Consider the following 27,049-nt stretch of genomic DNA (forward strand, 5'->3'; position numbering starts at 1 on the left):
GTTTTCAGTCTGTGTCTTTCTTCAGTGAGAAAGAAAAACAAAGACGTGGAGCTTTTAGTTTCCTTCAGTGTCTTCAGGAGCTGCTGCGTTAGCGCTGTACACTACACTTATAACGTACACCTCTGTGAAATGTCAGAGAGCTATAGTCCTGTCAGAGCCTAATACACGTTATACTTTTTTAATATTATATACATGCAGCTTAAAAAAATCAAGCTGTACTCTAAAAATGCCACACTTACAAGTTACAAATTAGCGTCTGGACGCACCGGTGCTTAGCTGTTCCTCACAGACCGCAGAGTGTGTGCCACGTGACAGACGCCTGCAGGCAGCCGTGTGCATTTCAGCTCCGCAACATACCAACACAAACTGCTGATGTACTCAGGGATGTTTACTGCTGTAATGGCCACATGTCGGCGAGACGACCGTAACATGCTACGTGCACGGCAACTCTACCCTGTATGTGTGTTTTGATTGGTCTGTAAGCTGAAATAGTGTGTGTGTGTGTGTGTGTGTGTGTGTGTGTGTGTGTGTGTGTGTGTGTGTGCGTGTGTGTGTGTGTGCAGAGGCTTGACGTCAGCAGGCAGCCAGCAGCTGAGTGGAACAGTGACATCGTGGCCTTTGCTGCTTGTCATTACCCACCTGCTCCAGGATGAGCAGAATACAAATGAGGAGAGAGGAAGAAGCTGCACACACACACACACACACACACACACACACACAGTATACACACACACAGAGTATACACACACACACACACACACACACACACAGTATACACACACACAGAGTATACACACACACACACACACACACACACACATAAACAAACGCACACAGAGTATACAGACACACGCACACACACAAACACATAAACACACACACAGAGTATACAGACACACGCACACACACAAACACATAAACACACACACAGAGTATACAGACACACACACATAAACAAACGCACACAGAGTATACAGACACACACACACATAAACAAACGCACACAGAGTATACAGACACACACACACATAAACAAACGCACACAGAGTATACAGACACACACACATAAACAAACACACACAGAGTATACAGACACACACACACACACACAAACAAACGCACACAGAGTATACAGACACACACACACATAAACAAACGCACACAGAGTATACAGACACACACACACATAAACAAACGCACACAGAGTATACAGACACACACACATAAACAAACGCACACAGAGTATACAGACACACACACACACACACACACAAACAAACGCACACAGAGTATACAGACACACACACACATAAACAAACGCACACAGAGTATACAGACACACACACACATAAACAAACGCACACAGAGTATACAGACACACACACATAAACAAACGCACACAGAGTATACAGACACACACACACACACACAAACAAACGCACACAGAGTATACAGACACACACACACATAAACAAACGCACACAGAGTATACAGACACACACACACATAAACAAACGCACACAGAGTATACAGACACACACACGTAAACAAACGCACACAGAGTATACAGACACACACACACACACACACACATAAACAAACGCACACAGAGTATACAGACACACACACACATAAACAAACGCACACAGAGTATACAGACACACACACATGCATGGACACACTGAGATGCATAACTCACACATGCAAACACACACAGGCAGCAAGACGGAGAGTTGAGCAGGTTTTAGGGAAGGAAACTGAAAATAGAGCTAGAAAGAGACCAACGACACGGGGGGTTAAAAAAAAAAAAACACAACACACCGACACACACAAGCATGTAAACACTGACACGGAGAGGAAAACAAATCTGTCCCCCTGATAGAGTGCTGTGTGCCCCAAAACTTTTTTAAAATTCATCATAAAAATGAAGTGATTCATTAAAATAGACCCCACCCCAGAGCTCCTAGCTGAGGTCCTAATGTCCTAAAATCCTACTAACATCCTAAAATCCTAGAAATGTCCTAAAATCCAAAAAATGTCGTAAATTCCAAAAAAGTCGTAAAATCCAACAAATGTCGTGAAATCCCCAAAAATGTTCTAAAATCCAAAAAATGTCCTAAATTCCAAAGTAGTCTGTAGTAAGTGTTGACATTGTAATCATTTTGAAAGCCTGTTTTCGGTTTATCGCCCTCCGGCTCTGTCTTTTATTCGTGTATTTATTTATCACTGCAGTGGCCCTGTATGCTCTTACACAAAAATCCCGAATAAACGACAGCTTTAGTTAAATGCCTCAAATGTAAAATGTAACTGTGGCTGCCAAATATTTGCTCTCAGAAGCATGATGTGAGGAAGCAGCGAGTCTCTTCTCCCTTTGAAACAGATTTCTGCCAGTTTTACGGTGACGGATCATTTCATTTAGAGTAAAGTGCCCAATAGGATGAGACACACACACACACACACACACACACACACCTACACACACACACACACACACATCTGTTAGAGTTTAATCAGAAAACATAAAGCTGGAGCGTCCACATGCGTACGTTTATCTCTGATAAGTGGCTCATACATTTTTAACGTTACTTCACTGCTTTCTTAAGCCTCAAACAAACTTAATATTTTCTGGGCAAAACTCAGCTTTGTACAGTCTGCATTGAACACACACGCATGTGTGTGTGTGTGTGTGTGTGTGTGTGTGTGTGTGTGTGGTTTTGTCACCTGAAATAATGCAGAGGGATTAGCGCGTGTGTCCCATTCTCTTGCTGATAAAAGCCGTTTGTCGTCCTCTGAACGGGGATTTGCTGTATCTAAATGTAACAGAGGGCTGTTGTGTGGTTTCTCGACTCGGTCAGGATTAACTGGCAGAGAAATGGCGTCGAGTTCGGGCTCCCAGGTGAGACAGGTGAGACGTGTCGTCTTCTGCAACAAGTTCTTTGTTTTGTAATTTTACATTTTTCTTTATTTTTTATCAATGAAGAAACTGCAGCTGCACATGCACATCCAAGACTGAGGTCAAAACCAGAAAGAAAGACAAAGATGAGTGATTCAGATATTTTTGGCTGTTTAACAACAGAGATGAGGATTCAGTCTGATGAGCTCACAAAATCTACAGCAAACATCAAACCCCGTTAACCCTTTGAAACCTGGAACGACATCAGGTATCCTCTGCTGCGGTCAGACGCCCTCCACACGCATTCAGAGCTTTAACAACTTGAGTCTGCTGGTTTTATTTCTTTCCTCTTATTATTTTTTGGGGAAAAAAATGTAAATATAAAATTATTCTAATTAAAAATATAGTTTTCTGTACATTTCCCCCTAATTTATCAGATCATTTTCTAATCTGCTCCCTTCTGTTTTAAACTAAACTACGTTTCTGATCCCTGTTAGCTCATTTCTCACCGTTTTTCTGTGGGACAGTTCTCGCCAAGTTGCCTTTAAAGAAATCAAACCAAAAATCTGTTCACGTTTCAAAGGGTCAAACAGCTTGTGAGAGGACTCTGAACGCAGCACAAGAAAAGTCAAGTCAAGTCAAGTCAGTTTTATTTATAGAGCCCATTATCACAAAACAAGGTTTGCCTCAGAGGGCTTTACAGTGTACGACATCCCTCTGCCCTCAGACCCTCACATCACAGAGGAAAAACTCCCCAAAAAGAACCCCTGTAACGGGGAAAAAAAAAAAAAGAGGAAGAAACCTCAGGATGAGCGGTAGAGGACAGTGAGGGATCCCTCTTCCAGGACGGACAGACGAGCAATAGATGTCGTAAATAGCAAGTGAAATACAATCATGGCAAAAAAGGAAAGAGAAAGAGAGGGGGAGGGGAGAGAGGGGGGGGCACAGAACAATAGAAACAGATGCATGTCATATTACAATAATGGTAGGTGTGAAATTAGTAATTGCTCTCTATGATGATGTTGAGGGAGATGATAACAGTCTCATGCATATGTGAAAGGGAGTTGTCCAAAGGCAGGATCACGGCATCGGCGCAACCAGGACCAGACCACGATCAGGGCGGCGGGGGCACAGAATCAGTACAGCCACAGCACGAGCACAACCAAAGGCAGGGTCGCAGCATCAGCACAGCAATCACCACGGTCAGGCACAGTCAAGGTTACGGCCAGGATCCAGGGAAACTAGGAAACAAGGGAGCAGGAACGCTCCTGAGAGGCAACAGGATTAGCGTAGTGCAGTTCAACAGACCCAGGCTCTGTAATCGAGAGCCCCAGGTGGTGAGAGTACCACATGGCTATCACAGAGCTAAGCTAAGCTTGCACATGGCAATGCAGTAAACAGACATGCATGATTTCTGATGGCAGCATTGAGAGAAGGAAAGGAGCTCAGCGTATCAGAGGAAGTCCCCCGGCAGGTTAAACCTATGTCAGCCTAACTATGGGCTGGTCCAGGCAGCCTGAGCCAGCCCTGATTATAAGCTTTATCAAAGAGGAAGGTCTTAAGTCTACCCTTAAAAGTTGAAACGGTGTCTGCCTCCCTGACCGAAAATGGAAGATGGTTCCATAGGTGAGGAGCATGGTAGCTGAAGGCTCTGGTTCCTAACCTAATTTTGAAAATTTTGGGAACCACAAGTAACCCTGCGTTTTCAGAGCGCAGTGATCTTGAGGGTTGGTAAGGAACTATGAGCTGTGACAGATAGGATGGAGCCTGACCAGTTAGAGCTTTGTAAGTAAGGACGAGGATTTTAAATTCAATCCTGGATTTCACAGGGAGCCAGTGCAGAGAAGCCGAAACAGGAGAAATATGGTCCCTTTTCTTGCTTCCCGTTAAAACACGAGCAGCAGCGTTCTGCACCAGTTGGAGAGACCTAAGAGATTTGTTTGGGCAACCAAATAATAGGGAATTACAGTAATCCAGCCTAGAGGTGACAAATGCATGTACTAATTTTTCAGCATCTGTTTGTGATAGGATATGTCTAATTTTTGCGATGTTACGCAAGTGAAAGAAAGCCGTCCTTGAAGTTTGTTTTATATGGGAGGCAAAGGATAAATCCTGGTCAAATAAAACTCCGAGGTGATGTCCATCCAGTTTCAAAGGGAAAACGCTCTTCTTCTGACTTCCTCCGATAAATGGAACGCGGCCGCTCTGAAAACGTCAGCAGGTGAAGCCGAGGAGGAGGAGGAGGAGGAGGTGGAGGAGGAGGAGAGGGAGGAGGAGGAGGAGGAAGAGGAGGAGGAGGAGAGGAGAATATTTGTAATGCTGTTATCATTTCTTCATGCAGCATGCATTTTATGGCATCCATTAGTGTTTGTGTTTTCCACCTGTCCCTCCTCCTCCTCCTCCTCCTCCTCCTCTTCCTCATCTTCCTCCTCCTCCTCCTCCTGCCATCACCTCCTATTTACTGTCTTCTCTCTCGTGTGTTCATCTCCTCTTTACTCTCCTCCTTGAAGCTTCTCCTCTGTTCGGTCTCACAGCTGCTCACATGTTCTGCAGACTCTCGATTTCAGGTGTCCGACTGCTGCTGAACTGACCCACTTAAAACACACACGCACACACACACACACACACGCACACACAGACGGACAAACAGCTGTGCGGGCTGCAGCTGTCCGTCTCTGATCTGCGGCCGTGTCTCACAGGCTGAGGGACGTGACGTGTTTTCGGGGTCCAGCTGTGCAGCAGCGTCACATAAATCTCTGCGTTACTCGTCTCTGCAGACGCAGACTGCGGTGCTGCGCAGATCTGCTCTCAAACAGCTGAGCGCAGATGACAAAAGATAAATAAAAACAGAAATAAACAAGAAAAATGTCCTCAAAAAGTGCAAAATTGGGGGGAAACAATAGAATCTTAGGACAATTGTAAGATTTTAGGGCGTTTCTGGGATTACAGGACGTTTCAAGGCTTTTAGGACACCCCCCCATCAGGGGCCAGATTTGGCCCGCGGGCCATAAGTTGAGTATCAGTGGTATTGTGTATAAAAAGGCACAAACTGAGCTTGTCGACCAAAAAGCTTACAGAATAAGCAGCAGCGTCTCTGACGGACCCTTCAAAGTTTCTGGAACCTAAAATGTAAAAATTAAAATATCAATAAAGGCGATAAAATCATTAAAAACGTGAAGCTTTTCATCAGACTTCATATTTTAATCCGCTCATTAACCAGTAAAGTGTTTCACAACCAAATGTCAGCGAGCTGCGTCAGATATTCGGAGCTCACAGAGGCGACGCTGCCCTTCATCCCCCCCATGACATCACTTCCTGCCGTAACACGAGCGAGTGTCAGCTGATGTCACATCGACCTGCGATCCAACCGAGACGCTACTCTGCTTAGATGGCCGCCCGACTCCCCGAAATACAGACCATCGATTATATGTCACTCTGTGTGTGTGTGTGTGTGTGTGTGAGCTCAGTGTAACATGAAACACACACACAGGTTTGCAATAGTAAAAGTACACAAACTTGTATATAGTCAATTATTTAAGAGGAAAAAGGTCGCCAGAAAAAAATAGCAACAACAACAAAAACAAAAAAGACAAAATTGGCCAAAAAACTTTAAACAAACAAAAAAAAAACTTTTGAAAAATTACCCAAAAAATGAAAATACGCCTTACAAACCCACAGACATGCAAGAAAAAGTGCCAAAAGTTTTTGAGAAAAACAAATTGACAAATAGTTTTAAAGGAAAAAAATCACCAAAAGTTCTTAGAGAAAAATAACAATATCACTTATTTTAGAGAATGAAAAAAATACCCCCAAAAAATCACCCCAAAAAAATTGCCAAAAATTTGCCAAAAGTTTAGGAAGAAAAAAAAAGCCATAAAAAATGCCAAAAATTCAAACAAACAAAAACCTAAAGAAATACCCCAAAAAAATTAAAGAAAAAGAAATGACTTAAAGTTTTGAAAAATATCTTAGTTTCCTCCTCCAGTAGATCTGAGCGTATAAACTCTCCTCGTTTCTTTTTCAGCACTGGAGTTCATTTTTGAGACGCTTAGCTTCTTTTCTGTCCTCTGTCCTCGGTCCTCTCTCCTCTGTCTCTCTGTCCTTTCTCTCTGAATGTGTTCATGCTCAAAGACGACGTGCAGTCCCCAAAATCTGCGTCCCGTTAATGAGAGTAAATTCCTCCTCCGGCAGAGCCGTTATTGTATTTCCGATGGGGTCGATGACACGAACGACAAACAGCGACGGCTGTAAATGAGCTTTTGTTGCTGCAGTCAGGCGAGAAACTGAAATGTCCCTCTGATTTTTATCGCGTCTCTTTCATGAATTTAATGGTTTTGGTTTTTTAAATTGTGTTTTTAGGAAAACAGCATCTCATGGCATAAATTCAATGAATGAAAGCGACATGTTGAATTTCGGGAGGCGGTGGAACAGTAATTTACACGTTAAAACACAAAATACCAGATTTAAGAATTTTAACCCTTTAAAACCTGAGCAACATGAAGGCAATGAGCAACTTTACAAGACATGGCTTTAAAAATAGGTAAGAAATTACTAAAAAGTTCCAAGAAAATGACCTGAAAATAAGCAACTAAAAATGAAAAGTAAAAAACAAACAAGAAAATTTCCTTAAGAAAGTGCTGAAAAAAACTTTAAAAATAAAAATGATAATTAAAAAAAAAAGTAACATCATTTCTATATATAATCATAAAATTAATAAAAAATAGTTTTCCAGACATTTTCACCTACGTTTTCGATTAAATCTTGTAATCACAGAATTAAAAGAAATGAGTAAAAATGTTAGAAAAGCATTCAAATAAAATAAGCTGTCCGTTCAGAGGAAATGTGCAGCAGCAGAGAAACATTGTGTGTTTCTCCATTTCACGTTAAAATAAATCAGTCAAACCTCAGAGAGGAACAACCTTCAAGTTTCCAAATTATCATTATTTTAATCTTTAAACTGAAAATGTGCATTAAAACGTGTCACTAAACTGACGGAGAAACCAGCAGATAAACTCGACAACATGAAACACTTTTGTGATTTATTGCAGAATAAAATCATATTTTCACTTCAAATCTATTAAACTGACCTGAGTTACTGACCGTCAGCTGAACTTTGTGCTGATTTTTATTATTTTATCATTGACTTTAGTGGAAAATAACCGGCACTGATACTGTTGGGTCAGTTGTAAAGGAAGAAGTCAGGATGTGATTAAAGTTTGGAACTGAGCCGACATCAAACTAAACTGCTGTTAGTGGGAATCAAAGCTTTCCGCGGTTTAACTCCGTGTTTGTGAATCCGTTTATTGCTGCAGTTTATTGCTGCAGTGGGAGGAACAGAGAGTTCGACTCCACGCAGAGAAAAACAAACTCCAGAAACAACAACAACCGTGCAAGAAAACAAAATGAGGGAGGACGGCGGGCGGCGTAATGATGCCTCCGCTCAGCTGGAGCGCCGAAATATTCACAACATACAACCGAATATCCGGAAACCAAAACTGGTCATATGGAGAAAAACTAGACTGAAACAACCCACATCTCAAAACTGTTTCTCACATTCTGATTTCTGCTCAAAGAGGTGAGACGAGACGAGACGAGACGAGGAGGAGGTGGAGGAGGAGGAGGAGGAGGAGGTGGAGGAGGAGGAAGTGGAGGAGGAGGAGGTGGAGGAGGAAGTGGAGGAGGAGGAAGTGGAGGAGGAGGAGGAGGAGGAAGAGGAAGTGGAGGAGGAGGAAGTGGAGGAGGAGGAGGTGGAGGAGGAAGTGGAGGAGGAGGAAGTGGAGGAGGAGGAGGAGGAGGAAGAGGAAGTGGAGGAGGAGGAAGAGGAGGAGGAGGAGGAGGAAGAGGAAGTGGAGGAGGAGGAGGAGGAGGAGGAGGAGGGTTAACAGCGATCCTAACATCTGGGCTCAGAGGGAGAACACGTCTGTGTTTGGAGATAAGGTTCCTGTAACACAGCATCACGTTCATATCATTTGTATGATTTTAAGCCTAATCATGTTTTGTTTGGGGCTGTTTTTTTCACCTAACCTCGGGATTTTGTTGCTTCAATCTTGAGAAGCAAACTGAAAACGTTTTTTTTCAACCGCAGATTTAAGTTTGTTTTGATAAATACTGTATGCAGAGCGAGCAGAAGCATTTAACATGATAATGGAAAAGTGTATTTTGAAAAGACACGATGCATTTAACAGATGTAAACTGAACGTGCAGTAACAGTGGAGTGTGTGTGCGTGTGTGTGTGTGTGAGGAGGCATAATGAGGATTATCTGCTCTGTTTGCTCCTCTCGTGCAGAGTCCATGTCGCTCTGGATGCTCTGAACTCTCTGTGATTAGAGTGAAGACATTAGGATATCAGAGCTGCAGCAGAGGCTTCACATCACTCTATTATTATTATTATTATCATTATTAAATTGGAACGGAGGCAATTCATTATTGATTATAACCACCATCATCATCACCATCATCATCATCACCACCATCATCATCATCACCACCATCATCATCACCATCATCACCACCACCATCATCATCATCACCACCATCATCATCACCACCATCATCATCATCATCACCACCACCATCATCATCATCATCATCACCATCATCACCACCATCATCATCACCACCATCATCATCATCATCACCACCATCATCATCATCATCACCACCACCATCATCATCATCATCATCACCACATCATCATCATCATCACCATCATCACCACCATCATCACCACCATCATCATCATCATCACCACCACCATCATCATCATCATCACCACTACCATCATCATCACCATCATCACCACCATCATCATCATCATCACCACCACCATCATCATCATCATCATCATCATCATCATCATCATCATCATCATCATCACCATCATCATCATCATCACCACCACCATCATCATCACCATCATCACCACCATCATCATCACCATCATCACCACCATCATCATCATCACCACCACCATCATCATCACCATCATCACCACCATCATCATCATCATCACCACCACCATCATCATCACCATCATCACCACCATCATCATCATCATCACCACCACCATCATCACCATCATCACCACCATCATCATCAGCATCACCATCATCATCATCACCACCATCATCATCATCAGCATCACCACCATCATCATCATCATCATCATCACCGTCATCATCACCATCATCATCATCATCATCATCAGCATCACCACCATCATCATCAGCATCACCATCATCACCACCACCATCATCATCACCATCATGATCATCATCACCACCATCATCATCATCACCATCACCACCATCATCACCATCATCACCACCATCATCATCATCACCACCACCATCATCATCACCATCATCACCACCACCATCATCATCATCATCACCATCATCACCACCATCATCATCATCATCATCACCACCATCATCATCATCACCACCACCATCATCATCACCATCATCATCATCATCATCATCATCATCACTATCATCATCATCATCACCACCACCATCATCATCACCACCACCATCATCACCATCATCATCACCATCACCATCATCATCATCACCACCACCATCATCATCACCATCATCACCATCATCATCACCATCATCACCACCATCATCATCATCATCACCACCATCATCATCATCATCATCATCATCACCATCATCATCATCATCATCACCACCACCATCATCATCACCATCATCATCATCACCACCACCATCATCATCACCATCATCACCACCACCACCATCATCATCATCATCATCATCATCACCACCACCATCATCATCACCATCATCATCATCACCACCACCATCATCATCACCATCATCACCACCACCATCATCATCATCATCATCACCACCATCATCATCATCATCATCATCACTATCATCATCATCATCATCACCACCACCATCATCATCATCATCATCATCACCATCACCATCATCATCATCATCATCATCATCTGGGGCTGGGCGATATGGAATAAAGTCTTTTCACAATATTTTCAGTCAATATCGATATATATCACGATATCCATCAAATCAGTATTTCTGTCGAGCTTAAAGGTTCCTTTGACTCCTCGGTGAGATATGAAGATATCATCAGGTTAATTTTGGTGTAAATATTTATTTTCTGTCAGACATTGAACATGACAAATATACTGTAGAACAGCATCACCAGCTGGAGGACCTATTCTACTAAAACTCACAGAGGTCCAGTTACTAAAATTTCCTCCCAGCAAAGGTCCGAGCCTAAACATATGATTTATTATTATTTATTATACTTTCCAGCATTATATAAAAATGAAAAGCTCCATCTGAAACAAACTTCAGGTAAATTGAAGCACATTGTGCTGATAATAGTCCAACCTCTCCTGACTGCAGGACTCTGACTTCAGCTTCTGTCAAACTTCTGTGCTATTAATCATTTTACTCAGGAATTAAAAACTTTTGAGTCGGCCTACTTCTCCTATAGCTGCCAACAGCCTGCCGACATTCACAGTTAGAGAAAGGCTGAAAATAAGCTCATGTGCTTGTGGCCCCGGGCCCCCAAAACATTACATCTGCCCCTGGTAATAATAATGAGAGCTCAGCGCGAGCGGCCGGATGAGACACGGAGCGATGCGTCCTGGTGTTTCTAAATAATTCATCCAAAGTCTGATTAAAGCTGAAACTAACACAAAGTCGTCTGTAGAGTCTAAAGAAGTCACTTTCACCTCTGCAGATGTGTCTGTTTCAGACACTTTGGTGCTGTGAGGAGAAGCTGCGCTCTGTTTGTCTGTCTCACTGCGCTGCTGTCGGACAATCAGCTGTTTGATCCGCCATGATGAAATGCTGTGGCTGTCAAACACTCAGCTGTTCGACAGTACTTCACTGCATTTGGTTCTCCACGGCTCTATTCTTATTATCATCGGCTGTTCGTGTTGTTTGTCAGAACACGGCTGGAATGTGTTCTATCGACATTCTATCGACTACGTCTCATTTCAATCGAGGAAAAGTTATGTGGCGATTGATATTGTTATCGTTTATCGCCCAGCCTTACATCACCATCATCATCATTGTCACCATCATCACTGTGTGTGTGCAGCAGCTGTGATTGGTCCCTTGTCTCCTCGCCGTGGGCGGCGTCCATCATCCAGTGACAGCGTGTCTGTTACACATAAGGACAGTGAGGCTGAGCTCAGTGAAACTCTGTGAGGAGCCGTTTCATCACCGCCGAGCCTCTTTAGGCATTCATCGCAGCCTCATATCGGGTTCACGGGGCCACGGCTTCAGATTCAGCTGCAATACAGCCCATAAAATATTTAGGCGGCGGCGGGACACAGCTCTCTGCTGTAGGTGAGGGTCGGGAACACGCCGGATGATAAAAACAATCCTTCATCAGCTCATAAAGTGTCAGAGTTTGGTTCTCTAACAAATCTCTGAGCGAGCTCATTCCTGCCGCGTTTCCTCCGTCAGAGCGGCCGCACTGTGGTCGACCCCAAAAAACCACAGAGTCACTTCCTGCTGCTCACAGACGTGGTCAAATACTGACGTCTGTAGATCCGTCTGAGAGCCCAATCCCAACAACAAACTGACCAAAAGAGGAAACATCCTCAACAATATAGTCCTGCCTTTGTTTGTTTCATTTTTCATTTCAGGCAGTATTTTAGTGTTATCATTCCTGCAGCTTCAGGAGTTCAAGGGGTTAATGTGAAAAAAGATCAGACTGTGATTTATTGATACACTTTCAGCCAATCACATCACTGCTCTCATAGCTGTTCTCACGAAAAGAGCCAATGGAGGACAGAGGTCCTACCTGAGACCTTAATGTCCTAAAATGTCCCAAAACTCTAGAAACATCCTGAAATTGTCGAAACGTCCTAAAATAAAAAAATGTCCTAAAATCCTCGGACAGGTCAGAAAATCCTAAAATGTCCAAAACCCTATAAATTTCCTAAAATCTTGGAAATTTCCTACAATCCTAGAAACGTCCTAAAATCCTCGAAATGTCCCGTTGTGGGTTAAAGAGATTAACACATAAAAGTGCTTCAGTCTTTAAACTTTTCATTGCAGTATCAACAAAATTGCTCTTAAACTGTTTGTTTTGCTGGACGGGGACGTGCAGCGTGTCCCCGAGGACGGAGGCTGAGACAGAGCAGAGATAAATCTTTGTGTGTTTTCTGTGTGAGTGGTGTTTGTGTTAATGAGGGCTGCCGTACTGACCAGCTGACGTGAGGGTCGTCTGAACGATGGCGGTCCGACTCTGCAGGACGTCTCAGTCTCTTCCTGCACAACAGGAAGCATCCGGACGCTGAAATGTACCTTCATGTTCCCGTACACCGTCACTCTGTAAACTGACGCAGGTTTCCTCTCTGTCCCCTCCAGCTCTACATCCAGACCACCACGCTGACCATCTCCATGAACCTGAGCGCCTCGGTGGCCCTCGGGATGCTCTACATGCCCAAAGTCTACGTCATCATCTTCCACCCGGAGCTCAACGTGCAGAAGAGGAAACGCTCCTTCAAAGCCGTCGTCACGGCCGCCACCATGTCGTCCCGACTCTCCCACAAGGCCAGCGACAGACCCAACGGAGAGGCCAAGACGGAGCTGTGCGAGAACGTCGACCCCAACAGTGAGTTCAGATCCGCACAGTCTCGCCGAGCTGCTAAAGATAATCGCTGGTCGATCTCAAACGTCTCAGAGACGGCCGGACTCTTATAATCTAGTATTATTGCAGACCATCATTCAGCTTAACGTAAAAACACAAATCCTTTTTTAAAAAAGTTTTCACGCTCCGATCGCACAGAACACGTCTCAGCAGTCTGAGGCGGCTTTCTTTTCTTCATTTTCACTCAGAAGCTTTCTGTTGTTTTTGCGTCGCTGAGAGATCAAACGCAGGTCGGCGGTGAAACGTTAAACCCAGACAGTAGAAAGTTGAGCTAACGTTAGCCTGCCTTTGTTTGGTGTCATTTTTTCCTTTCAGGCCATATTTTAATCACGAAAGCAGAAAAACGTGAATGTGCACACTGAGTGAGTCCGGCTGCTGTCTCGGTTCCTGCAGGTTCAGGAGTTCAAAGGGTTAAAGTTCATGAGAAAACAGGTCAGACCATGTTGTGATGTATTGATACACTTTCAGCCAATCACGTCGCAGCTCTCAGTGATGTGAAAAAGTCCTAAAATCAAAGAAATGTCCTTAAATCTTAAAAATATCCTAAAATCCTAGAAATGTACAAAAATATTAGAATGTCCTAAAATCTCAAAATTGTCCTAAAATCTTAAAATATCCTAAAATCCCAGAGACGTGCAGAAACAAAATGATCAGTCGGGTAAAAGCGGCGGTGAAAGGCTTCCCTCTCAGTGAAAGCTTTCATTCATTAACCCTTCGGGCTGCGCAAAGACGCTCCGTCTGATCAGATCTTTGAGTCTCAGGATGAAGACGGTCCGCTGACTTCTGTCCCTCCAAACGTCCACTCGGCCGTCACCTCCGGCCCATTATGCCGTGGTTCAGGGACGCTGTCTGCTGCGCGTGTCTCCCGTCTCGTCAGATGTCTCCTGGTTGAAGGTTATTTGTCTGTGACAACATTTTATGATTTTAAAACATCTTCACATGAAATGTAACATCCAGCGCGGCACAGCTGGGACCGCCGTCTGAAGCCGGCTATGACATCACACATTTCTTCTTCTCTGTTTGATCAAACATTTTCTTTGATGGAAAATTAAAAAAAAGTCCTGCTCCACAGGAAAGTGTAATAAAACAGGAGCTTCATCCCAGAAATAAAACGTGCAGAAATTGAAATGGCATGGCATGTGATGAAATTAGCACCTGGCGGAGGGATTTTCCCTCTGGGCTCTCACGGAAACGACTCACCAAATAATGTTTTTCTCCCCCTGACAGGCTAATTTCATAATTTATCAGAGGTAAGAGCAAATTAATCTTCTCCTCCTGCTTTGCTGTCCTGACCTTGATCCATTTCTGCTGCAGCTATGAGGAGAGAGACAGATAAAGGTGTGTGTGTGTGTGTGTGTGTGTGTGTGTGAAATATAACTCCACGGCTCGTTATCGCCATCTTTCAATGGACTCGTAAGTTTCCTGTGAGGAGGGGGAGCAGAGCGGCGTGCGGCTGTTTGAGTGGCAGATTTACGGTCCGCTGATGTTCTGGGCGGCACTTTAACGACACCTTTGACCCCCGACGCCTCCGACTTCACCGCTCTGCTCCTCCTCTCATCTGGTTATTAACGGTGCATGTGGCATGCTGGGAAATCCCTTCAGCAGAGGTGAGTGATGTGGACAGAGAGCGAGAGGATGAATCCGTGCAGGTGTCCCTCTGTGAGTCCTGCACGTGAACTCTCATTATTGGGCTGATTTTTCTCCGGTCGTGGAGTTCACGCTGCTTAAAATGTTCATAGTTTCCTCATCAGACGCCACGTCGAGAGGACCCGAAAACGAACACGAGGAAATAAAGATCGAGACGTTACTGTCAGTCAGTTCACTCTGAAACTCTGAACAAAAACTCACACAGCCGAGTCCCTGCAGGGACACGAGGACACTGGACATTTTATTGGTACATTTACACATACAAGCAAGTCCAAGTGTGTTTTGGTGCAAAACAATTAAGACAGAGGAAGAATAAAAAGTAACTTTAAACAGAATAAGATATCAGACAAAAATAAAGAAGATATATATATATATATATATATATGTATATATATATATATATATATATATATATATATATATATATATATATATATATATATATATATATATATACATGTATGAAGAAGAACACGTTTTCATCCCAACTCATCAAGTACGCCGCTTCGTCAGTGGATCTCAGCGTGCTCGCTCTGCTCAGCCCGTTCTCACTCTGAACTCGTCAAAAACATCCGCTCTGTCACTGTTTTCAACATACGAGCGTCACGCCCAAAATCCACCTTCAGCAACCAACCAGCACGTCAAAGGAGAACGAGCATTTTTTATATATTTTAGACTTATTGTAGGAGCTGAGCTGCAAATTCACTGATTACACTCAAATACACAATCTGGACTACATTTAGGACACATGCATCAACACACACACAGTTATCACAACAGGAAGAAGAAAAGAGACAAACAGTCACTAAAGGGTTAATGTAGGTGAAGGGGGAGCTTAGTATCAGACCCCCCTGAGATGCTCATCACTGCGTCCCACGTGTTATCAGGGTTTACTGGTATCTCTGGACCTCAGGATGTTTTACTGGTTATGGTGGGTTCGAGGAGGAGGAGGAGGAGGAGGTGCACACCGCAGCTCCATCAGGACTCCCTGCAGACCTGCAGAGCCATCTGTCGCTCCTCTCCTCTCTGCCTGCATTCAGCCTCAGGTTTACTGCTCTCCCTTTTTAAACCTCCTCTCTCCTCCCTCACCTGCTCCTCCTCCTCCTCCTCCTCCTCCCCCTCGGCTGGTTGTAATGGCTCTCAGTCACTTCACATGGCTCCATCTCTTCTTCTCTGCTCTCATGGCACAACAGCGTCTTGTATCTCTGTGCTTCAGCTGCTCTTCAAAGGCCAAATCTGTGATTGCTCTCCTGTGAGGCCTCTCTGCCTTCCTCCTCCTCCTTCTCCTTCTCCTCCTCCTCCTCATCCTCCTACTCCTCCAAGAGCTCCTTCCTCCTACAGCAAAGGCTTCACCGCATCTCTGAAAGCTCATTAAGAAAGGCCGGCTCCTCGCAGCTGCTCCCTGCTCCTCCCTGCTCCTCCTGGTTCCTCCCTGCTCCTCCCGGCGCAGACACCTCTGCTGCTGCCATCTCAGTGGAGATCAGCTCCTCTGACACACACGTGACGCCGCCGTGGTGCCGCCGCTGTGGTGCAGCAGTGAGCTTCAGATGTGAACAGATGAATTCACCTGAAAACTAACTCTTTGTTTTTAACCCTTTGACGGCTGGAGCGACATCCCTTTCCTCACTTTGAGCACGTTGGCCTGATTTCATCAAGAAACGTCGAAAATGTGCAACCCGGTTTAGAAATGTTTCACAAATTCCAAGAAATGAATAGATGTAGAAAATTATTTTTGAAAAAGCTTGGGAAAAAATTCCAGAGAACTGAATTGTTAATTATCATAATTCTATACTTTATTATTTATTTGTTGTAATTGTACAGAATAATAATACTTTTGAAGCTTTTTTGTTCAGGTCATTTTTGATCACGTGTTGATAAATCCTTCATATGTTGCTTTAGTTTTGTTCACGTGGTTTCATCCTGCAGTCGTCGCTCTCTCCGCTCGTAAGAAAACAGTGTTTCTGTCTCAGGATGTAAATATCAGTCAGATACTGTTTCAGAGTTGAGCTCGTGGTCAGTGGACAGATGTGTGACTGCGTCCTGATTGGCCGGTCAGCGAGGTTCACTGACACTTTCAGACCTTCATGCATATTCTGACATTTTCTCTTTTATCTGTCCGCTGTGATTGATGATGACGACTTTTGGTTCGAAGCCCTTTGTCCGGGGGGGGGGGCAGCTGCAGCGGGGAGATAGGGAGGCGCTCCTAACTAAACACTGAATAAGGTCCAGCTAAAAGACACCGAATTTACACTACGCTTAGTGACTGTTTGTCTCATTTTAGTCTCTTTTCTTCTTCCTGTTGTGATAATTGTGTGTGTGTTGATGCATGTGTCCTAAATGTAGTCCAGATTGTGTATCTGAGTGTAATCAGTGAATTTGCAGCTCAGCTCCTACAATAAGTCTAAAATACACTGTGGAAACTAAATAGTTACATTCAGACTGTTCAGGTCCAAAAATGCTCCATTGAAACCCATTCAAACTGACATTTTTGATCCCACAGCCATCAGAGCAGAAAAACAGGACTTGTATTATTTCTGGGTGTCATTCTGGGCTTTTGACTCTGAATTTGTCATTTTGACTATTTTCCACCTGATGAGGTCATTTTGACCATATTTGGCATATGGAGGAAATACATGCTATTTCCACTAGGTGACCTGTCACAGTCAATGTAGCTGCTGATCACTGACATATCCCAGACTGTCAGCAGCTACATTCACACACTGACATATCCCAGACTGTCAGCAGCTACACTCACACACTGACATATCCCAGACTGTCAGCAGCTACACTCACACACTGACGTATCCCAGACTGTCAGCAGCTACACTCACACACTGACATATCCCAGACTGTCAGCAGCTACACTCACACACTGACGTATCCCAGACTGTCAGCAGCTACACTCACACACTGACGTATCCCAGACTGTCAGCAGCTACACTCACACACTGACGTATCCCAGACTGTCAGCAGCTACACTCACACACTGAGCATTTTGGATTTTGAAAATAATCATTTTTTGTTGTTTTTTTCTTTTTTTTTTTCTTCTGAAGACATAGTGACATTATGACAAAAACCTGGCATTGAAGGGGTTAAAATTCTGAAAGTTGTTGGTGGTGAAGTTAATGCTGCAGAGTAGTTTTATTGTTGTTATTATTATTGTATTATTATTATAGCGTGTTGTTTTATTTGATTAATAACGTCGTTTAAAAAAAGATTTAAATTCGTGTGATATTCTTGTTTCTGGACAGCAGAACTCCTCGCAGGTGAGACCTGGACTCGGTCACAGCTGACTTCTCGACCTTTGACCTTCACGTTGGGGCGCACGCTGTGATTGGCTGAGTGTTTTAATTGCTCGCCCTCCGGTCGTTTCTCTCCGTTCGCTCGGTGCTTCAGGATTCAAAAATGGACAAACAAAAGAGAATTTCCTGTCCGAGTTTCCTCACCTGCTGCTGATGTTTTTCCTTTTGAGTTATGATCTCTCAGCACCGAGAAAACCTGCGCTCACTCCGTCACGCCGGCGCGCTTCATGGAAACCTTCGAAACGTCGTAGAAACGCAAATAAAACTTCCAGCCTGGAAAAGTTTTGGAAAAGTTTTGGAATTTTGTTTCACGACCCTGTAAAATAACACACGATTATTCAACAATATATTCTGTTTTTTACAGTTTCTCGCTGTGATAATGTTTTCTTTAGAAATCACAAAAAACATTTTTTCTTCTTTTAAATTTGCACTAATTTTTTAAAAGAAAAATAAAAGAATCTGACTTTTAATTTAAAGTTCGGCAAATAAATTATGAAACAAAAAAAACATGCCTTCCAGACCTGCAGGTTTGTTGTCTTTAAAGTTTCATTTAAATGTTCACTTCTGATTCTGTTCTGAATCCATTATTTTTAAATGATAAATAAAAAAATAAAAAAATGTAATAAAGTGATGAAAAAGAACCGATGAGCAGCATCGAAGGTCGTTTCAGAGAATGTTTGGTCTTTAAACTTTGCCTCAGGGTCCTGGAAAAGTGCTGGAAAAGTCCTGGAAGTGTTTTGGTGAAAGTGTGTGTGAACTCTGGCAGATTTGTGAAAGACGAGCTTCTCTGTGATCAGTCAGACGCATCAGACGGCGCCTCCTTCGCTCTGTGAGAGTTCATAACTCAAAGCTGCTTTTTTCAGACTTTGGATCATTTCTTTTATTTCCATCATTAACTCTCGCTTCACCTCCGCCGCCGCATTAACCTTCAGCTCAGCGAGCGCGCCTCATTTCACTCTGTGTCCGTCTCCTCTCGTCCTCTTCAGGTCCGGCGGCCAAGAAGAAGTTTGTGAGCTACAACGACCTCGACGGCGTCGGAGCGAGAGACTGAGAGCCGGAGACCGGAGCCGTGCCGCGTCCCGGAACAAAACACCAACAGGCAGAGAGGAGAGAGAGCGAGCAGGGGGCTTTTTGTTGTTGTTGTTTCGTTTTTTGGTCTCGTGCTTCATCGGCCACTGCAGACTTTCGGACGCTGCAGCAAAGCCTTGTGGGACTTTCCTTTGGGCACTCACTCACTCACTCACTCGGTCAGAGACGCACGCGGGGTGAACAAACTTCGGGATGTTGTTGAGAAAACGAAAAATAAATCCTTTTCCGCGATGATGGTACAGAGAGCGAACGTGGACGTCCCACGGCCTCGTGTTGACTCTCCGCTGTTGATGTCAAACGCCGCCGTCTCGGCCTGACACGACCCCACGCGATCTTTCTACGGAGCCCGCCTCCCGTTTGTCTTTTAATGTACTTCCAAACTGCAAGTTTCCCGCCCTTCCTGTCCTCCACGTGTGGTTCTTTCTCTCTGTTCCTTCGGTTGTTGTTCTTTTATTTCTTTGAAAGACGGCGACGGTCTCGACGACGGCGTTTTTTTGCTCTTTGCTTCTTGGATGCATATTGGTTTTTTTTTAAAGCCATATTCTTCACGAGATTTGAGGGCTTTGCTGGCGCTGCCACCTGGAATCTGATTATTGCCACCGAAACCTCCCGAAAAAAAACGTTTTCAGCTTCTGACTGAGCGATCGCATCAACGACTCACATCACCGCACCAAAATATTTATTCGTTTTCAGAGTTTCCGCCTCGTTTCCAGACTTCAGCCAAAACTGTGCAGCATGAAATTCAGATTAATGGATTTTTACTCTCACCGCGTTCTCAACCTGTTGTTTCATGCATGTTATAGAAATGTGTATGTGTTACCATGGTTACAGTTTAAATTTGAGATACATGCTGAATAAGATCGATCACATGAATCGAGTCAGCTGATTATCTCAAAATGAGTGTTTATGCGTGGCGAGCGTACCGTTCTTTTGGAGAGTTGTGTCGACTGTCGTTTCCTCGTTTCCTTCATTAAAGGACGCTCAGCTGTTTCCTAAAGGAGACGAGACAGGAAGTGAGAGAGACTCGTCACCTGCTGAAACTTTACCTCCGCTACTTCACGTTAAGTATTTCCTGTGATATATTCGTGTGACATCATGCGAGCGGGTAGACGAGGATTCGCTGATCAACTGACCATCGACTTCCTGTTTCACCTGCATAAAAAAAAAGAGCAATTTAGTAAGAAATCTTCCACAAAATGCAAGAAAATGAGTTTCTTTAAAAAATTACCATTTAAAAGCTCCGAAAAAGTTTAGGTAAAAAAGAAAAGGCCGGGGGGAAAATGTTAAATGGAAAAAAGATAACTATGGATAAAAACTAAAGGAAAAAAATAGATAAAATGTCAAGAAAGCAAGAAAATATGAAGGGGGGAAAAAAACCTAAGAAAAATGAGAAAAGGGGAAAAACTAAGGTCTAAAGTTAGGAAAAAATGTCTAGGGGGAAAAGAAAAAAATATTTTAAAAATATTAGAGAAAAAGGAAAAGTTAGGGGGAAAAATAAAATGTTTAGAATAAAAAAGCTAGAGAAAATTGAAATGAAAACCTAGGGACAAATGTTTAGGGAATAAAGAAAACGCTGGGGGAAAACTATATTTTTTAGTTTTTATTATGTGACAAAATTATTTGAAATGTGTCTTCACTTTTTCCAGATAATTTCCTTGTTGTTTTTGTTTTAATTTTCTGTTTCATTTCTTTTTTCTTTGGTAGTAATTTTCAGGTAATTTTCTTGTACTTTTTACAAGTTTCTTCGTTTTTTTTTTTTTTTTTCTTTTTTCTTCCATTGCGCCTTGATTTCTTCTCACGCACATGACAGAATAAAGCAGCTCGCTGAGGTTTCGAGGGTTAACCTGAAGATCTGAGGCCTCAGAAATGCGTCAAACCTCCGAGCGCTGAACTTCTCATGAATCTCCAGAAAGAGATTTGTTTTCTGTCCAAACGTTTGGTTGTTTTTGAGTCCGGGTGGTAAAAATCAGATTCCTCAGCGTGCCGCCGACACGAAGCCAAAAAAAAGAAATAAAAAAAGGAAAAAATCAGGCGTGTTTTTAGGCCTTTTTGTTTGAAATGTTTGAGCTGTTTGTGGTCTCATGATGATGAAAGCGTCCCATCCCAACACGTGTGTCCCCTCTCCACACGCACACACGAGCCCCTCGTTTCTAGGTGTCCGAAGATGACGAAGATGACGATGAAGATGACCCTTAACCGTGTTGTAGCCGACTTTAAAAGAACCGTCTGCGGTCCGGACGTGGCAGCGTTTGGCGTGGCGGCTGCTGGTCCGAGGTGTCGATGTGGAGGTTGTCAGTGCATGCCTGAAATGTTCGATGTCGAAAAACAAAAAAAAACAAAGTGAAATCTTCACAGTCGCTCACCTGTCTGCTCTGAACTGTACCGTTTTTAATTTTCCTCCGATTCTTTCTCACTCGGCAGAATATGGCTTCGATCGGTTTCTTATTTTCCTGGAAACTCTGGAGAAAAAGATGAATCTATATTTAAAAAAAGAAAATACTTGTTAAAAAAAGGAAGCATGTATGTTTTTTACTGTTTGTACTCGGTATATTCATGTTGCCCTTGCTGCTTACGTGCCAATGTTGTGGGAGAGATTTTACATTTGGCCACTCATGCAACTATTCTGTGGTGTTGTCCAAGAATGTATCAACATGAAATAAAAAACATTTGGTTATTTTTTTATATATATTCCCCGAGGAAACGCAGTTTGGTGCTCTAGTCTTTCTCACCTCAGTCGTGTTTCATTTATTTCACTCCTTAGTCATTTTTCAAGGAGAAAATATTTTCTTGTAAAAAGAATCGCTGTGAATCAATTTTTACTTAAAATTTAAGCATTTTAATTTATTTGTATAATTTCTTCAAAAGTCACAATTTATGATTACCGAAATATTGTTATTTAAAAATTCCAACAAAAAAAATCACCAGTTTTCTTTAGAAATCGCTACGATATATATGTTCACAAAAAGTGTTTTTTTTTAAATCACAAAAAGATTTTAAAAAAACATATATATATATATATATATATATATATATATATATATACTGTATATGTACAAAATGAAAAAAGAGGAGTATTGATGGTCATTTCAGAGAATGTTTGGCTATTAAAAGTTTTGGTAATTTATTGGTAAAAATCTGTATAAACACTGTTCGAACTTTAACTGTTAGACTGCCAGCTTTAATATTAATTTTTTTGCAAACCACAGTAAAAGTGTAACGTTGAGCCAAACGCAGAGATTTAAAGCAGTTTTTGTGCCGACACACTGAAGCTGCTGAAAACAGCTCGGATGTGAATGTTGAACGTGGCTGTGAAGAGTCTCCGCAGCAGACAGGTGCTTTTCTTTATCAGAGTTTGTTGAAGGTAAACTTGCAGGAGCGTCCCGTGACAACAATAATCCTCTATAATCCAAAAATCCGACACGCCGACTGTTTCTGACGCATTAATGCCAGAGTTTGTGTTTCTGCCTAAATGTTCCCCGCTCGGTGTTTTTGTTCCCAAAAGAAAATGTTTCCTCTGCAGAGACTCCTGAAGAGCTCACTCAGCATGTTTCCTGCAGCTCTGTCTCCTCGCAGCTCTGTCTCCTAGCTGCTCTGTCTCCTCGCAGCTCTGTCTCCTCGCAGCTCTGTCTCCTCACAGCTCTGTTCCCTCACGGCTCTGTCTCCTCACAGCTCTGTTCCCTCACAGCTCTGTCTCCTAGCTGCTCTGTCTCCTAGCTGCTCTGGCCCCTCGCAGCTCTGTCTCCTAGCTGCTCTGTCTCCTCGCTGCTCTGTCTTCCTCACAGCTCTGTCTCTGAGTTGCTGTCTCCTCGCAGCTCTGTCTCCTAGCTGCTCTGTCTCCTTGCAGCTCTGTCTCACTCACAGCTCTGTCTCCTCACAGCTCTGTTCCCTCACAGCTCTGTCTCCTCACAGCTCTGTTCCCTCACAGCTCTGTCTCCTAGCTGCTCTGTCCCCTCGCAGCTCTGTCTCCTCACAGCTCTGTTCCCTCACGGCTCTGTCTCCTCACAGCTCTGTTCCCTCACAGCTCTGTCTCCTAGCTGCTCTGTCTCCTAGCTGCTCTGTCCCCTCGCAGCTCTGTCTCCTAGCTGCTCTGTCTCCTCGCTGCTCTGTCTTCCTCACAGCTCTGTCTCTGAGTTGCTGTCTCCTCGCAGCTCTGTCTCCTCACAGCTCTGTCTCCTCACAGCTCTGTCCCCTCGCAGCTCTGTCTCCTCGCAGCTCTGTCCCCTCACAGCTCTGTCCCCTCGCAGCTCTGTCTCCTCGCAGCTCTGTCTCCTAGCTGCTCTGTCTCCTCACAGCTCTGTCCCCTCGCAGCTCTGTCTCCTCGCAGCTCTGCCTCTTAAGCTGTCCCATCAAATAAAGACATTAGGGACAAAAAATAATCTTTGAAAAGGTCTTCTTTAACAACTGTAAAAAGAAACTTGTGTTATTATTTAAATAATCACACTTTATTATCATTGTTTTGATGTTTCATGATGTTTGATTTTCAAAAGAGATTTTTGATGAATGTTGTAAGTGTCTGAATCTCGTCCGTCCTCTGTGTCTCTGCTGCAGCTCCTCCTCCTCCTCCTCCTCCTCCTCCTCCTCCTCCTCATCATCATCATCATCATCATCATCATCATTTATTCTTCACACTCGTCTCCTGCTGACCTCCATGTTGAAAATGACGACTTCCTGTTTATGTAAGAGCACCTGCCTGCACCTCACACAGTTTCTTCACCTCCTCCTCTTCCTCCTCTTCTTCCTCCTCTTCAGCTCTAAACCTCTGAGAGTCAAAGATTAAACGTCTTCACCGGGAAAACATGGTGATTTTACTTTTGCACCAGTTTCATTTAATAGTTGAAATGTCCTTAAATCTGGGAAATGTCCTAAAATCTTTAAAATGCCCTAAAATCCTAGAAGTCCTAAAAATGTTCTACACTTTTAGAAACATGCTAAGATTCGAGGTGTAATTTGGGTTATTTTTACGTTTTTGTGGGCCTGTGGACCTAATGAAACTTAACTGGTTTAAAGAGAGAAAATATCAGAAAAGAAACGTAACTGCTGACTTTAACAGTGGATGACACAATCATAATCACCACATATTTAACCGCACATTCATCGTTTGAGTTTCCTTTTTGCTCTCAGTCAGCAGACGTCCGTGTCTCCCTCCGCCGCCCCGAGCCGGATTATCTTCCCTCTCTGACAAAAAAGCAGCCCGATAATGACAAATATTTCAATATTTGAACGTCTAATTTGAGATAAGCCCAACCTCGTGGCGAGGCAATTAAAAAGCTGAATGGGAGTGAACGGTTTATCTTAGGGTGGCATCGAGGGCGGCCGAACGGTGACGGCACTGCAGAACATCATCGCCGCAAGAGGAACAAAAGTCAGGGGTTTGACACGGCGACAATAACAGCTGCGTCACAACGGGAGGGAAGTCACTGCTGCACGGTGGGTTATTTGGCTCCTCGCCATCGGCGCCTTTCCACTTAATGAGGTCCTCTGTGCTATCTGCCCGCTGATAGCAGGTGTCAATGGAAACCAATTTAAGGCGTCCACAGCAAAGCGAGTTATTAACCCGCCTGCCAGAGAACCGTCCCCCTCTGTGTGTCCCCCTCTATGTGTCCCCCTCTGTGTGTCCCCCTCTATGTGTCCCCCTTAGTGTGTCCCCCTCTGTGTGTCTCCCTCTGTGTGTCCCCCTCAGTGTGTCCCCCTCTGTGTGTCTCCCTCAGTGTGTCCCCCTCTGTGTGTCCCCCTCTGTGTGTCTCCCTCAGTGTGTCCCCCTCAGTGTGTCCCCCTCTGTGTGTCCCCCTCAGTGTGTCCCCCTCAGTGTGTCTCCCTCTGTGTGTCCCCCTCAGTGTGTCCCCCTCAGTGTGTCTCCCTCTGTGTCTCCCTCAGTGTGTCCCCCTCAGTGTGTCTCCCACAGTGTGTCCCCCTCTGTGTGTCTCCATCTGTGTGTCCCCCTCACTGTGTCTCCCTCTGTGTGTCCCCCTCACTGTGTCTCCCGTCTGTATTTCTGGAGGACGAGTGCAGCAGAGAGAGAGACACCCGAGTGGACGGAGCTGCTCAGGCTGCAGTTTGAGAAGATTAGTCGTTTGACATTTTGCCTTTTTAAACGCTTCAGTTAAAGACGGAGAGACTAAAAGCTTCCCAGAGGAGACAGAAGGAGACACACAGAGGATGGACGGACACTTGTGTCCTCCACACGTCATTGACGAGTCTTTGACATTGACATAATAGGTTTTTTTTCAGAAGCTTAAACCTAGAGAGAAGCCACATCCAGAATAATGCTCCGAAATCCAGCAGTGGAAGAATTAATCAGTTCCTTTACTGCAGTAAAAGTACATGAGATGATGAAAATACACAAGTAAAAGTCCTGCAGTGAAGACCTCAGAAATAACAGTTTGAATCAGATATTAAGGTGTAGAAAGTATGCGTTACTGTTAAGTGAGCTCTAGGCAGCACGTCGCACAGCAGGAACCCTCAAATTGCGCAAATTGAAGTTGTGACTATAAAATACGTCTAATCTAACATTTAAAAAAAAAAATTTATCACAAAAGATTTTACAAACGCATGAGGTGGTATTTCAGGTGACTGTAAAAAGACATATTTGTCCAAACTGCAGTGGAAACCCTTTTTTGTCTTTTCTAGGTCGCGTGATGCTGTGAGGTCACCTGGTGTGCCGGGTTGTGGCTAGGGCTGGGCGATAAAATGATAACATAATCATCGCGAAATAACTTTTCCTCGATTGAAATATGACACGTAGTCAATAGAATGTCGATAGAACACATTCCAGCCATGTTTTGACAGACAACACGAGCAGCCAATGATAATAAGAATAGAGCCGTGGAGAACCAAATGCAGAGAAGGACTGTGACTGTCGAACAGCTGAGTGTTTGACAGCCACAGCATTTCATCATGGCGGATCAAACAGCTGATTGTCCGACAGCAGCGCAGTGAGACAGACAAACAGAGCGCAGCTTCTCCTCACAGCACCAAAGTGTCTGAAACAGACACATCTGCAGAGGTGAAAGTGACTTCTTTAGACTCTACAGACGACTTTGTGTTAGTTTCAGCTTTAATCAGACTTTGGATGAATTATTTAGAAACACCAGGACGCATCGCTCCGTGTCTCATCCGGCCGCTCGCGCTGAGCTCTCATTATTATTACCAGGGGCAGATGTAATGTTTTGGGGGCCCGGGGCCACAAGCACATGAGCTTATTTTCAGCCTTTCTCTAACTGTGAATGTCGGCAGGCTGTCGGCAGCTATAGGAGAAGTAGGCCGACTCAAAAGTTTTTAATTCCTGAGTAAAATGATTAACAGCACAGAAGTTTGACAGAAGCTGAAGTCAGAGTCCTGCAGTCAGGAGAGGTTGGCCTATTATCAGCACAATGTGCTTAAATTTACCTGAAGTCTGTTTAAGACCGAGCTTTTCATTTTTATATAATGCTGGAAAGTTTAATAA

General features: G+C 43.7%; 1 protein-coding gene across 3 annotated transcripts in view; it reads left to right on the top strand.

The window, feature by feature from the left end:
- grm7 (glutamate metabotropic receptor 7) overlaps window positions 1–22,306 on the top strand; it is a 278,774-nt gene extending 256,468 nt beyond the window's left edge. For 2 of the 3 annotated variants that reach the window (XM_088071069.1, XM_088071077.1), the window contains exons 9-10: window positions 13,285–13,531; window positions 19,503–22,306. In XM_088071069.1, coding sequence (XP_087927195.1) covers window positions 13,285–13,531; window positions 19,503–19,567 — 312 coding nt within the window. In that variant the 3' untranslated portion in view covers window positions 19,568–22,306. Of the gene's footprint in view, window positions 1–13,284; window positions 13,532–14,794; window positions 14,818–19,502 lie in introns of all 3 variants that reach the window. The other variant, XM_088071072.1, reaches the window with a different exon arrangement.
- The last annotated feature ends 4,743 nt before the right edge of the window (window positions 22,307–27,049 follow it).

The sequence above is a fragment of the Plectropomus leopardus genome, chromosome 2, assembly GCF_026936395.1.
Source record: "Plectropomus leopardus strain MGB_pleo_1.0 chromosome 2, ASM2693639v1, whole genome shotgun sequence".
NCBI classification, from domain to species: Eukaryota; Metazoa; Chordata; class Actinopteri; order Perciformes; family Serranidae; genus Plectropomus; species Plectropomus leopardus.